The sequence below is a fragment of the Larus michahellis genome, chromosome 2 (assembly GCF_964199755.1).
Source record: "Larus michahellis chromosome 2, bLarMic1.1, whole genome shotgun sequence".
Taxonomy (NCBI): domain Eukaryota; kingdom Metazoa; phylum Chordata; class Aves; order Charadriiformes; family Laridae; genus Larus; species Larus michahellis.
The window spans coordinates 78,282,218-78,297,930 of record NC_133897.1 but is presented as its reverse complement, the minus strand read 5'-3'; the positions used below and the strand labels follow the sequence as shown (position 1 = coordinate 78,297,930).

Sequence of the window (15,713 nt, the reverse complement as noted above, 5' to 3'; positions counted from 1 at the left end):
GGATGGGCTTAAAAATTTGAAATTTCAGACTCCCAGGCATCAGTTTTCCTAGCTCTACCAAGTCATGTTCAAGCCTCAAGGCCAACAAATTTAGTGCTCTCTTTTCAGAGGCGCTGAGAAACATTGCTACCACCAGCAGCAGTTGCTTGCCCATGCAACTACTGACCTCCTACAGAGGCCAGAATGCTCTCTGTTGTTTCCTAAATTGGTGGCTCTGTGCCTGCCCAAGACTCATTTCTGTTTCGGTCCCTCAGAGCTTAGGTTTCTAATAAGCCAGTCAACTCAGTCTTGAAAGAGGACTGGTAGCTTGGTCAACATACAAAGAACCACTCGTTCCTCTTTGGTGAATCCTTCTCTTTCTTTGCTTTTCAAAAAAAAAAAAGCCAGAATTGAGTGACAGCTGTCAAACTGTAGAACTTCCTGTGGATGGCTTTTTTAACTCCTCCGTAGAAGAGCAGCAGCTTTTAATATTCCTGCCTAACTTTTATTTGGCTATGAGTTTGCCTCAGAACTTTTTTTCTTTTGAGTTTTCATAGCCTCTCATCCTCATGTTTGGTGTGGTTTATTGCCAATGAGCAGAGGTACCTGCTGCCACCACTTACATTTTCTGAACAGTTATGTGCTTTTATCCTCCCCTCCTCTTTGCAGGATAGGCAAGCTGAAAGGCTTGTTCAGTGAGAGGCAACAGCAAGGTTGGCTTCCCAGTTGTCCTTCTCAAATGAGGTTCCAATCTCACAAGAGTTAAAATACGTTGAACCCAAGCTGCCTGGGTTAAAATTTCCTGTGCGTTTCAGTTGTCCTAGCTGAACTTCAGTTCATTCTTTGAACTCTTGAGTCTGCGGAAGACGTAAAAATGTTTGATGCTTATATCCTCTGTCTCTCTGTCAAGTTACTCTAGAAGGACTGGCAACATCTGAAGACCTGTGCTGGCTTCTGGCACAGAAAAAGCATCCTGATGAGTTCAGTTTTACCGTGTGTGCAACTTTTGCTCTATTTGTGCATGCAAGTTTTTGTAGCTCCTTTGTGTCTTAAAATTACGCGTATGGTATTGCCGTTCCAGCTCTTGCATGCTTATTCAGTCACTTTGGAGGTTTCATAGTAGAATGCTGTCATCTAAGTACTTGGGGGAAACATAGCTCTGAGAAAACTGCATGCGGGACAACTGGTAGCACTACACCATCTGAAGATCTGCAGAATGACTCCGGCATTGGCAAGCTAGAAGTATAGTTTCTGTTACTCCTGAGAACCACAGATCTTTTTCCCTTCTGCTTTTCCCATAGTTCACACAGTCATCCTTGCTACAGCTTTGCAGTATTGTTAAAATTGCTTGTAAATGTAGACTTTCTGACAGATTTAATTTGTAAAAAATAAAATATAAATAATTAATAGGTAGTATAAACTGGAGATTAAATTTAATGGATAATCTTGTTAAATGTTTCACCAGTAAAAAGTACAGTGGAGGACCCAAAATTGGAAGGTGCTATTTTAATGTTTCTGTCAGCCATTGTGATAGTTGATGGCTGAAACTGTCCTTCATTTTTATGTCTTAAGTCTTCCCATACATTTTCCTTTAGAGCACCACTGGGGCTTTGTTAGTTGCAGATAGAATTCCGGCAAGTCAGAGTCTTTTGGTGTTAAGAATGGAGTGGGAGTGGAATGCATTTATGCTGTAACGGAATAATAACATTTTCCTGAGAGAAATCGCAAGGGCTTGTTGAGACTTTTCTTTAACACGTTTCTGTCAGAAGCTATGGAAAGGCATTGTATTTGTGCTTCAGTATGCTAAATAAGAGGTATTTTCGACTTAAGAATGTTATGTTTCACTTGATTAGCCTAATAGTTGCAACCTACAGTTATATGGTGCGTTAGCTTTCAGTGCTGTATAATAGGACTGGCAGCATGGTGTCCCAAAAACTGTAATTGCGTGGGCTGCTGAACAGTCCTAGAGAAAGCCGCACAAAAATTCTATTCTAGACAGAATTTTTTCATTTTGAAACGAATTTCACAACAAATTCACAGTTGGATGCCACTGCTTGTATTTCCAGTGAATCATACTCCAGAAAAGTAATACTTTGCTTCAACAAAGCCTGCCACAAACAGTGCAGTGATATAAATCAGAAATTGGATATTTTTTAATTGTAATTTTTCAAAATATAGTACTGTTATTAACTATGCCTGCAGGTCCTGACATTCCGATATGTTTGGCTTTGTCTCCACATGCAAAAATGAAAATCCCTCACAAATAAAACAAAAAGAAGGGCTGAGGGGAAATGCTCTTCTTACTTATGCTCCATTCAGGATAGGAAGTTGAATCCCTGACAGCAATGGCTGTCACAACACTGCGTATTTAATAGCATGGTGAGAGCAAACCTGTTACACCGTTACCTTTGATTTCCAGGCTAAGTTTACTGATGGTCAATTCATTTATACCTTTCTTTCTTGTGCCAGTATTGTTCTTCAGCTTAGCTAGTTTACCCTACTCTTCCTGTCTGGTTCCACGTACTGGCATTTTTGGAGCACAGTTGCATCTTCTTTGCATCTTTGGTTTGTTTAGCTTACCAAGACAAGGTGTTTTAAAATATTAGATGCTGCAGTTAAGGTAACTTCGTTTCATATACATGGACTGTCTCTAAGCTGCATAGCTTTGCACAGTTTATGCTGAGTTATCTGCTCTTAAATTGCAAAACCTCTCTAAGAAACTACAGAAATACTTGAGCTTGTGCTGAGCCCCCTGATCCTGTGGTCATAGCAGGACTGGACCTGCTATGAAAGGTCAGGAACACCTAATCAGTGCTACTGGGATTGCAAGAAATAATCTCCTTTAAGATCTCGGTTCACCCATTTGTCCTGGTATGTGGTAGAAGGATACAAGATAAAATATGTTTATGCCCTTTCAATGAGGTTTAAGTTAAAAATTTTATCATACAGCTGGGATGGGCTAGCAATGTGCAATAGTAAGCTATTGTCACTCCATTTTTACCATAGGTTCCATCTCAATTCCATTTAGTCAATTCATTCTGAATTCTTCAGTTAGAAGACATAAATGACCATTTTATATCTGAGCTGTGCACCACCAGACAATGTTATTTAACACCTGGTGCTAAAGTTGCTGACATTAGTATTTTGTGCTTGTAGAAATCAGTGGTACCTGGTTACGGTAACTCAGTGACTGACTCTTTAAGAAATATATTATGGAAGGTTTCCACAGACATGGTTGATAGGCAACTTTTACTAGCACAGTCAAAAGTTGTTGAATTTGGGTGCTGTCAGCTGCAGCAGACAGAATTAGCAGCTCCACTCCTGAGCCAAACTGCATGAACGCATGAGAAGAGGCACGCTACCTCAGGAGCTTAGGTGGGATGAGTGGGAATGAGGATTCTTCCTTGGAACCGCATTACCCTCTTACACAACCCACCCACCTCAATCTCTATACATTCCAGCTTTTCACTCGCCTCCTTGATAACACTTCTTCCCAGCTCAGCCGGCTGGCCTCCTGTCTGCAGGACACACACCTGCCCTCTCTGTTTGACATAGCAGCCCCCTCTCTGTACTTCCATTACGGCTCCCCGCCGTACCAGGGTTTGAGATGCTTCGTTAGAGAACAATCAGTTAGGGCAAAGAAATGCTGCTCAGTTCATGACTGAAATTTTGGTTGACTCATGAACATGCTCTGGCAGTGCTCAAGTATCCACAGAGAAGGGAGACTGTCAAAGTCTTAATCTTGCGCGGTATTTGTGCAAAAGTAAAAACACACAATTTCCACATGAAAGATCCTACTGTCACAAGATGAGGCCGGTAGGCAGCCAAAAGCTGAATACTGCATAGGTTTGCAGAACAAAATCAACGCTTTGCACCCTGAGGTTAACTGCAAACCGACTCCCAAATTCACCCTGTACCTCTTGATGAGATTTGCATGCCACTGTTCCGTGCCTGGTCAAGTTGTATTTGCTTGTGGGACGTGATACAAATTTGTCCTCTGTGATGTGGAGCCTGCAGAGGATTTAAACTGGGGCAGAGTGACGTAGAAGAAGGAAAACAGTAGAAGAGGAAAAAGGAAGGGGGTGTTGCATTTCCACATATACCTGTGATCTTTTGGTGTGGTTCAAATACTGGCGTGTAGCATTCTTACTTTGTTTTGCAGGTTACAGAGGAGGAGGAAAAAAATCAGTTTCATAAAATTTCTGGTATTGTTCTATTCCTCCCTCCCTTCCTTTCTTGTTGCAAAAAAATCACTAACATAACAAGAAGTTATAAACTTGCAACCTAGTATACTATGCCGTTTGACTTGTTGTTGGTTTAGTTTAAATGGAAAGAGTGACTGAGATTTTTCAAGGAAAAGAATTAAAGATAGCGAGAAAAGGCATTAGAGATGTTTTGGAATGTGTGGGGAAAGGCTTGTATTTTTCTTTACCTTTTTCAGTTATTTGCATCTCTTGCAGAGTGAAAACAAACAATCCTTCTAAAAAGGTCTTGATTCTTTTGGTTCAGCAACCAGACTGCTTTTAGTGAGAGCAGTGAAGTCTTTGACGCTTGCCTCTTTGCTATGAGCTTTTGAAACAGAGACTGTCTTGATACACGGGCCTGGGTGCAGAGCTCGGCTACATGCTGATCGCACGTTGGAACAAGTCGCTGTTCCACATCTGTCCCTCTGCTTTCCCCCAAGCACCCTCACTTCCAACAGGAAACCTGTGATACCCTCCAGGATGCACCCTCGAATCTAAACTCCAGGCTGCATCACGTTGCACAGTTTAGACACAGGCAATGAAAGTGTTCGTACCTTATGCAGGGCAGGGTGGGGAGGGCGGGGAAGGGGGGGGGACGCAGTCCTGTCATCCTTTCATCCTACTTTTATGAAATGTTTGTCTATAATTGTCTAAGTAAGAAAGAACAAGTTTCTCCTTTTTAGATCTTGAGGTGGGTTGTGGAACCAGTGGTTAAAAAAAATGAGCACAACTGAGATGGCAGTTGTGAGGTGCTACTCTGTTCTCCCGTAAAATAACTCATTTTGATGATCTCGGGTAGCTCCTTTTAAAGCTATTTTTTGTAGCAGGATTAATTTGCTGCATCGGTGTTATCTGAGGAAAGGTGGAGCAAGTGAGATGAACTGATTAAAGGTTCACTTTGTAATTTTTATAACGGCAGCCTTAATCACACTGTGATCTTTGAGCTGTGTGGTCCCACCAGTCTTTGTCCATGATTCTGATCTTTTACTCTTGATTGAATATACCGAAGGGAGTGATGGGGTCATTGCAGTTTCTCTGATTTCTGCAACAGTAATTGAAATCAGAAGCTGAGGTTGTGTGGATCGGTAACCTTCTCTTGTTGCTTTGTGTTGCACTCCTAACGTATATGCATACTGTAATGAGTTAGATGCTTTCTAATTTGCCTTTGCCTACGAAGTGAAGTGGCCAGAAAAGCAAATGGGGCAATGTTAGATGCTTGCCTATTTTAGGTCTTACGCAGTGGGAGTCCAGGTCTGGAAAGTTACTCCAGAATTACAGCAGCGTAGGGGGACTAAGAGGCTGTCCTAACTAAAGCATACCGTTCTGGATGTCCTTCTGTTTAGAATTCCCTCTATAATACAAATTGATAAGCGTTTCATACGCTTGGTAAATAAAATGTTTGTTTGACTTCTCCCCCCTCCCCAAGAGGAAATTTCTACTAAGGCATGACATCTCCTATAAACTGCCGTGAGTAATATCTTCTGAACCGCTTTCAGAGAAATGAGTCCTTGCTGTTTCTATCTATACTAATAGTTTACAGTCAGAGAAGCTGATAAAGTACTAAGATCTTCTTGAAGACTGTTGTACAAAACCCCTTGTCTTCTGTTTCTTTAAAACTTACTGAACTGTAGTGCGTGTTCTGTGCCATGGTATGTGTATTCTAGCAAGACATCCAGAATTTATTTTTTAATAATGCTAGGTTTTTATTAAATTGGGTTGCCAGAGCAGAAGAATACTGAAACAGGAACCTACTGGCTTGTTTAACCTTTTGCTGTAAGGAAACGTGCCTTTCTCCATTTGATTTGAAAAAGGAAATGCAGGTGGTGTGGCTATGGAACTTTCTCTTTCTGCCTCTGATTGTAAAAGTGCTAGTGAAAGAATGAAAAGAAAAAGTACAGTATTGAACAGTAAAAAATTATGTCTTTGTTGAGACAACAGAATGAAAGTAATTAATTATCCTGTTTGTTTTGTTTCAGGTGTCAGAAACTATTTGAAAGAAGCATTAGTGAATATTATTGCTGTGCATGCAGAGGTGAGAAAAACTTCAGATTGTTTCAAGCTTACATTCATACGAATAATTTTAGTGTACTTTGCGTGGCGAATCCTGGCTTTCATCACCCCTGAAAATTGCACCTCAGTTGAAGTGTCTTCATTACAGATGTAAGTGGTTTGGGTTAGGTTTAGCCAACCAAGTATGCAACTGCTAACTTTTTTTAAGGGCAGGAGGAGATGAACAGTTCCTGTTTATCCTCACTAACACTCCATTACAGCTTTTTGTTTCCGCTGTCTGATGAAGAGAAAAGCCAAAATCTAAAGCTCAATTCTGCCCTTTTCATGCAGATTAAATATATATATATATAGAGAGAGAGAGAGGGAGAGATAGATAGATACGATGCTCACTTTCTCTGATTAACTTTGTTTTCCATAACCTATGAAAATGAGCTTGTGCTTTGCTTTGGAAGAAACGTTCAACATATGCTACTTGGAGCGAAAAGGCAAGATATATCATTCTTGTACATAGGACAAAAAGTGGAAACATAAAACCAGAGAGTTTTACAGTCTCTGTACGGCACAGACTGTGTTTGAAATACTTAGGTTAGTAATGGCTTATGATAGGGAGTGCATATTAAAATAAAAATATTATTATTAAAATAATATGCTTGTAGAGATGCAGTTATTTGGCCTTTTGTGAGAATATGCAGGAATTTTCTGTAGTCCTTTAAATTGCAGTCCGTGTTCTACATACTCCTTCCTTCTAATCATCAAGAGTGTTACCAGATTACTGTTGCTCCTGATGCAAGCATTGGTAGTAACATCACTCTTACCTTTTAAAATACCACAAGTATTGCTGCTCTACCTTTTCCATCTACTTAAAATCTGATGAGATGCACTTGAGGGTTTGTTTTATTCCTCCTTAAATTACAGGGATTCATGTAAATTCAAATATTTTTCAGAAACTTGAAATATGACTTGCAATATTTTTGATTCAATTTCAGTATTTACTTGTAGCAGTTTTCACAGAAGCATTGCTGATTATAGCAAATGCTTCCAAATGAGGGGATAAGCAACAGCAAAAATGTATACCACTATGACATTCATTTATAATGTTGTTTTTGGTGTAGTGGAAATTAATAGAAATGAAAATGAGAGTTTTTGCTTTAAAAAAGTCAAAGGCATTTGTGAGCTAATCCTGTAAACATGAATAGTCGTTAAATTGCTGCAGCAGAAAGGTGCACTTCCTTGCTGACTTCATTGAGACCGATACTGATTTTGGCCCAAATAGTGTTGCCTCATAAATTTCTAGATGTGAAATATTACAGAAATATGAAAACATGTGTCAAGATGAAACCCCCATTTCCACTGTTTTCTGGTGGAAATTTTGTAAGCTGGGTCAGATTTAAGTTTAGTTAGCAAGGCTGCAAGTTTCTGTAGTTTGAAACAGCAAAAATTAACCATCAGCTGAACAGCAAGCATGGACTGAAGCGGAAAGAAAATTGTTTCTCTGCCTTTGAATTCAGATTTAACTGAAATCAAAATAAGGGCTTCTTATTGCAAATTTGTGATGATTCACCATTGCTGAGAATTTTTTTTCCTGGATTCTGTATAGTAACTTCAAGAGTGCTCATTGTGGGAACAAATATTCTCTTTCTCAGTAGAAGATTTTTGGGTGTGTTCCTGGTATGTTTGTGTTGAATTGCTCAGCAATATTTGCTGCTGAATAAGGTGACCCTTTCCCAAATCGTTACTGAGGTTTTTTGTTGTTTTTTTTTTTCTTACCATACAGCTAAGTGTGTAACTTACTTAGCTTTTGTAGGTTATAACAGGTTGCATGTTTGAATTAGCAATAGTAACAGCTGATAGCTGAAATACATGTGGTCAGTGTACTTAAGTGTATGGTGCTGACCTGCCTTCTGGAATAGTCAGCTTTATGGGATCCCTGATGCATAATTCATTACTTAAATCACTGAAAACTGTGCTGCAGGAATCTTGTATTCTTTTTTTTTTCCCCTCCTTAATTTACTTTTACACGCATGAGTACCTTCTGTCAGTTACTATATTTCCTTGCCAGAGATGAGATCTAAACTTCACATAAAGCAATGGTATTCTCGCTAAAAAGCCATTCCACTACTTAAATTTTTAGATCATTTTAAAGCAGAAATCAGGAGGGTAATTGTTTAAAAACTCTATGCAGTTCATTTTCCTTGTTGGACCACTCCAGTCACATCATCTTCAGTTCCTTGTGTCATATTCTCCCGCAAACCTGTGCAGTTTTATCATCACCTTTAAATCTTGACGCAAGTTTCATCTGTCTAACCTACAGTCTCACTTCCTCCTATATTCCAATCTCTTGGCCTGTGTTTTTCCCCAATTCTGTGTAGAAAAATCATATTACTTTTTTTTTTCTTTTTTCAATTGACCAGCAATTTCTCACTTCCTTAAAGCTCCCTTTAAGGAAGATTGGTTTCTTCGTGCTTTCCTTCAGGCATAGATCTAATGTTTAATTTTGTGTTGCAGTTGCTATTCTGAACCTCAAATGGAGGATCCAAGTACCGCTTTAAAAAGTTATACAAATAAGCAGTTAAAAAGATTGACTTGCTGCATGGTAAAAACAGTGAGGTGTCATGTTTTTGCCAGTGAACTAGTAAATGGTAGTGGTGGAAGAATCTAAATGAAAATCCATTACACTGCCATACTCTTAAACCCTTTCAAAGGCTTATTTCTGCCACAGAGCATAAAGACACTAGCCGTTTAGCAGTGGTCAAATATAAAGGATTCTAGAAGAAACAGCAAAATACACGGGTAAAAAATGTGTTTGGGTCAGTCAGTCGCATAACCCTGAATTAAAGGTGCTATCTGTAAAACAGGAGTCGGTGTACAACAACAGGAGTACGTGGATCCATCAGCAGAGAGCACGTATTTTGAAGTGTCGCTGCTTTTAGGCCTTGCAAGAAAGTTGCCGTTATCACACAGCTAACGTTGCTATTAACAGAGGTGATTGGCTAAAGCACAGGGCAAGCATCAAAAGAAATCCTTCATATTCCAGTTGCTTTTGGAATTTTTTTTGTCCATTGGTAAAAGTGAAGCGGTCCTTTCAATCAAAGTGTTTAATGCTTTTTACTGAAATGTTACTGTAGAAAATATTTCTGTTAACATAGCTATTGTGTTCGTGGTGGTTCTTTCATAGGTGTTTACCATTTCCAAAGACTTAGTGCCTCGGGTAATGTCAAGGGTTGTAGAAGCAGTCTCTGAAGAACTGAGTCGACTGATGCAGTGCGTTTCATCCTTCAGCAAAAATGGAGCTTTACAGGTACCCTCATACTGTGTACCGTCGAACATCTGAACCTGAGAAAGAGAATAACAGAGAGAGGGGTATAATCTGTGTATTTGTTGGATTTACTGTAACAGTGAAAGCAAGGAGATAAAAAGAATTAGTATACGACCTATTTCAGATTTCTGGATGAATACCCTTTGGGATACTGGTTCTTGGGTTTGATTATGTTTTAGTGTTGTCTTTGTGTCTGAGTGCATAAACGTTTACCTCTATCCTATGAGGTAAAAAGCATCATAATGGTATCTGTTTGAAATATTGTTAAATGGTGTCTTTTGCCTGTCATCAAAAAAATTACTTTAAAAGTAAAAACAATTTTGTGATATTTTGAGATTTAAAACATTTTGAAAATATCATGCGGTAGGAACTTCCAGGTCTTTGCAAAACTAGTCACTTGTCTGTTATACCGTTTCTACATTAGCACTTTGTTGCAGCACAGGTAGAACAGATATTCTTACACTGCCTTCTTCATTTACGGCTGGATTGGTAGTTGTACTTGCTATTCGATAAGTTTTAAAGGATGCTAAGAAAAAAATGTTTTTAAGAAGATCCCTTTGAGTCAATAATTGCTATGGCTGTAACAGGCAAGAAGAGCAAAGTCCCAGTTTTTGTTGTGCATGACAGCATTCTTGCATTATGATGGGAAAATAATTATCCAATTGCAAGCTTTATTTTCCAGTTGCTGGTAGTAGTTGCATTGGATGGAGAATTAATTTATGAAGATTGCAGCCGAATAAGATTGACTGCCTATTTAAAACCAAGTCAATGAACAGCAAAAAAGCCACCCTATATCAGTTTTGTTTGACTAGACAACCCATATTATAAACTTGCTGCCTAAACCCGTGATTGAAAGGTTTTTTCTCTCCCTACTGTAAGTTTATCGCTCATGGTCATTTTCTGTTCCTTTGAGCATAGAAAAACCTGTCTGGCAGACAGCAGCAGTGTGACAGTGATCTGAGCCTGGTCAGACTGATCAAAAAAATACCCATTCCTGAAGGGAAGCCTGAATCTGTGTTCCCACATCCCATGAGCCCATAAGTTTTGCAGAGTTTGCCCTTCCACCATGTTTATTTAAACTGTGGTACTTGAGAATGTGACACTTCCCCATGGTACTACTACCTGCTAAAATGTAGGAAAGAATCCAGAATCTTATGTGTAGGACTTCAAAAAGGTCTAAGCTTGGAGCACCATTCAGAAAAATGTGAAACATTCTGTCGTGAGAAAATAATTTATTATGAGTATAAAATTGGTGGGTGGCTATGTTGTACTTTGTGACAGAAAGTTCTGGCACTAAAAAAGCATAAATCTCAGCTGGCTTCCTACCTAGGGAAGAGATGAGGGGAAGACCAAAAAAGCCAAAGCCTTTCATTAGAACTGGAATTAGATGTCTGTGTTGCATTAAAAAAATGTTTTGGTTTGGAAGAATAATGTCATATTAGTTGAGTTAATTGGATTAAATTTAATCTTTATGATGAATAATATCAATTTGGATGAAGTTCACTTCATATTTTTAAATGAAATGACTTAAAGTGTTGATCACATGCAGAATGTTTCTATTTCATATAAAACCTGAGATGATAATAATTACTTTTCAAAGCCTAGAGGATGATCTATGAAATTTGTTTAATCTTTGAGTTCATTCTCCACCATAGTTTGCCCAGGTGAAAATTTATACCTAGACACACGGTACCGTGCAGGACTAAACTCCCCAAGGTCGTGTCACCCACCAGGTGACAGACAAGAAGCAGAGCGCAACCATTCGACTTCCTCATCTGATGGAAAAAAATAAATTCAACAGGAAAACCAAGAATAAAATGTGTATTGACAGATTTTTGTACTCTTGGGTTTCCTTCTTCCCTGGCCAAGCTGTGCTGTGAGAAGTAAAGCTCACTGTATTTAATAAAAAAAATTTAAAATGAAATATTAAAAAAAAAAAAAGACAAATTAAGGTTGCATCCTTCTATCTTTCTATCACAGTACAGAAAAGATGAAACAGAAACGAAGATTTATTACTGTAACTGAGAAACAAACCAATGTTTTTTAGACTGCTACATGGTGACCATGCAAACAGTTTGACTTGAATCAAAAGTAGGAAATTGTTCTTTTTAGCAGTCTTCTGACATAGCAGCGTGGCAACGAAAAATACAGGAAACAAACTGTTAAAAGCTACGGCTGCTTTCAACTGCAGCATGCAATAATATTTGCCTCTAAAAAAGATGAAGCTTCGGGATACTGGTATTCACTTGATGAAAGGACGTTGTGCCATTGTTTCAGTATTTGTATTTCTGGTTTTAGGCAAGACTTGAAATCTGTGCGTTGAGAGATACCGTGGCCATATACCTAACACCTGAAAGCAAGTAAGATGTGCTGTAATATTTGGTTTTTCAATGTAATGGAATCCTTGGTAAACATGCAAAAGTACATAATGTAAATTAAGGATTAAGAAATTTTGCTTCAAACAGAATACATGATATACTAGGTAAATATACAAAAAACAGATTACTAGCAAAGCTTTATCAGTTGAAAGAAAATAATTACTTTTTTTTTGGTTTACTTGCATTTTTGGAGACAAACTAGTATTTGCCACTCAAAAAAAAAAAAAGGACAACTTCTTAACAGCAGTTCAGCTGCTGAGGGAAATGATGCTAAAATAAGAAAAAAGTAGATGTCACTGAGTTTTATACAGTTTTTCACAGCGATCTCATAAAGCACACAGCAAAGAACCTACCAGGCACGTCAGAGAGGCTACAGAACCTGGCATTGGCAGGATCCCCTTATAGGGATATGGAAAATTAGGACTCTCCACAAGCTAGTACAATACCCTACTCCTTTTCCACACACCTCATCAGGAAAAGTGAATTTAGCTTCACACTGTCTCTTAGAATTAAAGCCCTCAGAAGGCTTTCAGCAATTTATCATTTCTCAGTGAGGTGCACGATCGAAAATAAATAGTGTGGAACAGATTCACACATTAATATAAAGGGAGAAAGAAAAGCATTATCAGCATCAGTGGTTGATGCAGTCAAGGTATATAAAAACAAACTATGATAGCTGTCAGCAGTTTTGAGTAAAGTTGATTGATTGAAATTTCTAGGTGATTGTGTTGGGGATTAGATATGGGCAGGTTCATTCATTATTTTAATTACCTACGCTTATCCACTATCCAATGTTAGGATTGGCATTACATGTTCCCACAGATGGCAATTTGGTCATCTTGCGTGATCAACAATTTGTAGGAGAGATTGCAGGGCTTAAGGGCCTAATGTGTCTTCACAGAAGTGTCACAGAGAGCGTCCTACGGTGTCACTGCATTCCATTTCAAAAGACTTGCTTCCCTATTCTGAGTGTCTGAACGTGATGAAGACCTCTAAATGAAAACTACTTGGCACTGGCTCAAATTGGATAAAATAGAAGTGGCGTTGTCGCTAATCAGCATAGAGGCAAAGCACAGTGAACCCTGGCAGCTGGAGCTTCGTAGCTGCCTTCTTATTCCTGGACTTGTCACTAGTAATAGTTGCCACAAGTCACCATATTAGTCTTTTGATGACAAGATTGTACGTATCTTGCACAGGTCCTGCATAATTCTGTTCCACATCTGTTACCCAGAGAGGTGTGGAAACCCCATCTTTGGAGTTATTCAGAACTTGACTGGATAATACCCCAAGAAACCTCCTCTCACCTCGAAGCTGGCCCTACTTTGAGAGCGGGGTTAGACCTGAAGACCTCCAGAGGTCCCTTCCAACCTAAATTATTCTATGAATCTACATTACCTCAGTGCAAACCTACCATCATTCTCTCTGTAGGCCCCGTTCTGTAGGGGAGAATGCAGTGACCTGCCTGCTGAGCACAGAAAGCCAAAATAAATGTTTTTATCCGTGGTTCATACTTTGATGGTCACTTAGTTTGAGGCAGAAGGCAGGCTGGCAACTACCTCATTCTTGAGGAGTCCAGGATGTCAAGCACAGTCTTAAACCAGCTGCTGATTTAACATTTCCTGTTGATGTCTATTATACATCACATTAAAAGTGTCAAGAGACCTGCTTGAACCCATGACCCCTTTATGTTCAATTTGCACGTGAATGTCAGGTGTCGAGTTAATATTTTGTTAATTTGTTGAAATAGGGATGGATAAAATACAGCATATCTCCATGGAATTTATAGAGAGAAACTGTGAATGCTGAGACTTGTACTCAGTATTTTTTGAATATGGGTATTTTTGTTTTCCTTGCAGCTCGAGCTTTAAGCAAGCTTTGGAAGCCCTGCCCCAGCTTTCAAGTGGAACTGACAAAAAGTGAGTATGATGCACGTTCTTGTCTCCTTTGTGGTCTCTGGAGCCATTGCTTTTTGCTGTTGTATCAGAACTTTGTTATAAGAGGGTTAACGTTCACTGCATTTTACCCTTCTGAATTACAGAGCAGAAGCCTCTTCGGACAAAGTGTAAGCTAAGTCCTTGGCTTATTAAATTGCACAGAAGATCTGATGGCTCTGTGGCATATCTCTCTTGCCCATCCTAGTCTGATCAGTTCAGTGTAGCTTTGTATTTATTTTGTAATTTATTTTAGCCTTCCTTGGTAATCCTAAAGTTTCTGTGGGATCCATTGTCTTGTCTTACTGAATTTAGCAGAAATAAAAAAAATAGCCAAGGAACAAAAGTCCAGCCTTTTGCCAGCTGATATATGGGGAACTCTCAAAACTGGCCTGTTACGTTTTAAAAATAAGTAAGAATGGCCTTGTGTTTCTTCCTTAACATCAGGAGGAGGAGTTTTGGGTTCCTTCTTCCCCACCGTAGGAACCTTTGACAACCAAGCTATTTTGCTGCATCCAACCTAGTATTTGGTAGTCTGTTTCACAAGCATACCTTAATATAGGGTAGTATGGTAAAATTAGGATGGATTTGTAATGAGTATATTAGTGTAAGTATAGGTATTTTGAACTTGAGATTGGTCTTACGGTACTTTCAGGAACTGAACTGCATCAAATCAGTTTGCACTTAACAGTCACAATTTAGAATATTTTGTAGACACATGAAGAGACTGTTTGTGCAGCCCCTGGTCTGTGGACTGTGCCTTCTTCCAGATGTCCTCTGTCTATTTACTCAAACCTGCTCTTCACTAGCCACAACAAGTCTCAAGATACCTCCTTGCCTTACTTAGCTCTTATGCTTTATTAAAGATAGGAATCAGTTTTGAGTAAGGAGACTTCTTTCAACTCAGACTTTCCGAAACACCTGTAGATTTTTTTTTTTTTTCACTTAGTCACAAGCATTTGAGCTGCATGGGACAGATGAGAATCAAGAACTCCATCATTTTTACATCTGCCTCAGAGATCTGAGCCCTAGACAGTGCAAAACTTGTTCTTTTTTCTAGGTCGTTAAACCATAATTGTCATCGTTACAGGCAGCGTATTGTAATCTACACGTATTTATGTAAAATAACACACATTTGTGCACTGATTTAGAGCTATTCATTTCTGTTCATTCACAGTCATTACTATGATACTAAATTATGAATGTGGCTACATTCATCTTCCAGAGGACCTGCTGAGGAAGCAGATACTGATTTTGTGGTTCAAGTTGTTGTTCTTGGGTTGGTTTGGGTTTTTTTAACCTACAGTAAAATTTCTTCTGTTACTGGCTGTTCAATAATCACAGCTTGCCAAAATGTTGAGGTGATACCTGTCTGCCCTACCTAGCTGTTTTTTGAAACAGAGCAAAAAGTTCAGAGAACACATCCTTCTCTAGAATACAGGGAAAATAAAACACACAGGCATGATTGTAAATCTTAATAATGCATCTCCACTCTTACAATGATTAGCTCCTACAACAGAGCCATCAAGACCCTTGGTCCTAACCTGTAGCTTGTGGATTATAATAAATATTATCCACTGCACCGAGAACCTTCTTGGCAGCTATGTAGGTGTAAATGAACCATTCTTATGCTCCAGAACGAACTCATACATACTTCGTTATCTACGAAAGACAAAATCACATGGTTGCAAGTGAATTAATGTTTCTCCTAGAACAGTCATACCATCTCTGATCTTTCAGTCATGATACTTAAGAGAAATCAACAAAATACCTTCCAAAGACAATTTGAGAACTGAAATTTGCAATTCAGCTGTACACGAAAAGCCATAGCCTTGGTAAGGGATACTGGTTTTAT

The 15,713-nt window shown here is 38.9% G+C and overlaps 1 protein-coding gene across 2 annotated transcripts in view; it reads left to right on the top strand.

Annotated features, from left to right (window-relative positions):
* Positions 1–15,713, top strand: part of EXOC2 (exocyst complex component 2) — a 128,255-nt gene that overhangs the window by 110,328 nt on the left and 2,214 nt on the right. For both annotated transcript variants that reach the window (XM_074576069.1, XM_074576068.1), the window contains 4 exons: positions 6,200–6,255; positions 9,409–9,531; positions 11,848–11,909; positions 13,784–13,843. In XM_074576069.1, the coding sequence (XP_074432170.1) occupies positions 6,200–6,255; positions 9,409–9,531; positions 11,848–11,909; positions 13,784–13,843 (301 nt within the window). The remainder of the gene's footprint in view (positions 1–6,199; positions 6,256–9,408; positions 9,532–11,847; positions 11,910–13,783; positions 13,844–15,713) is intronic.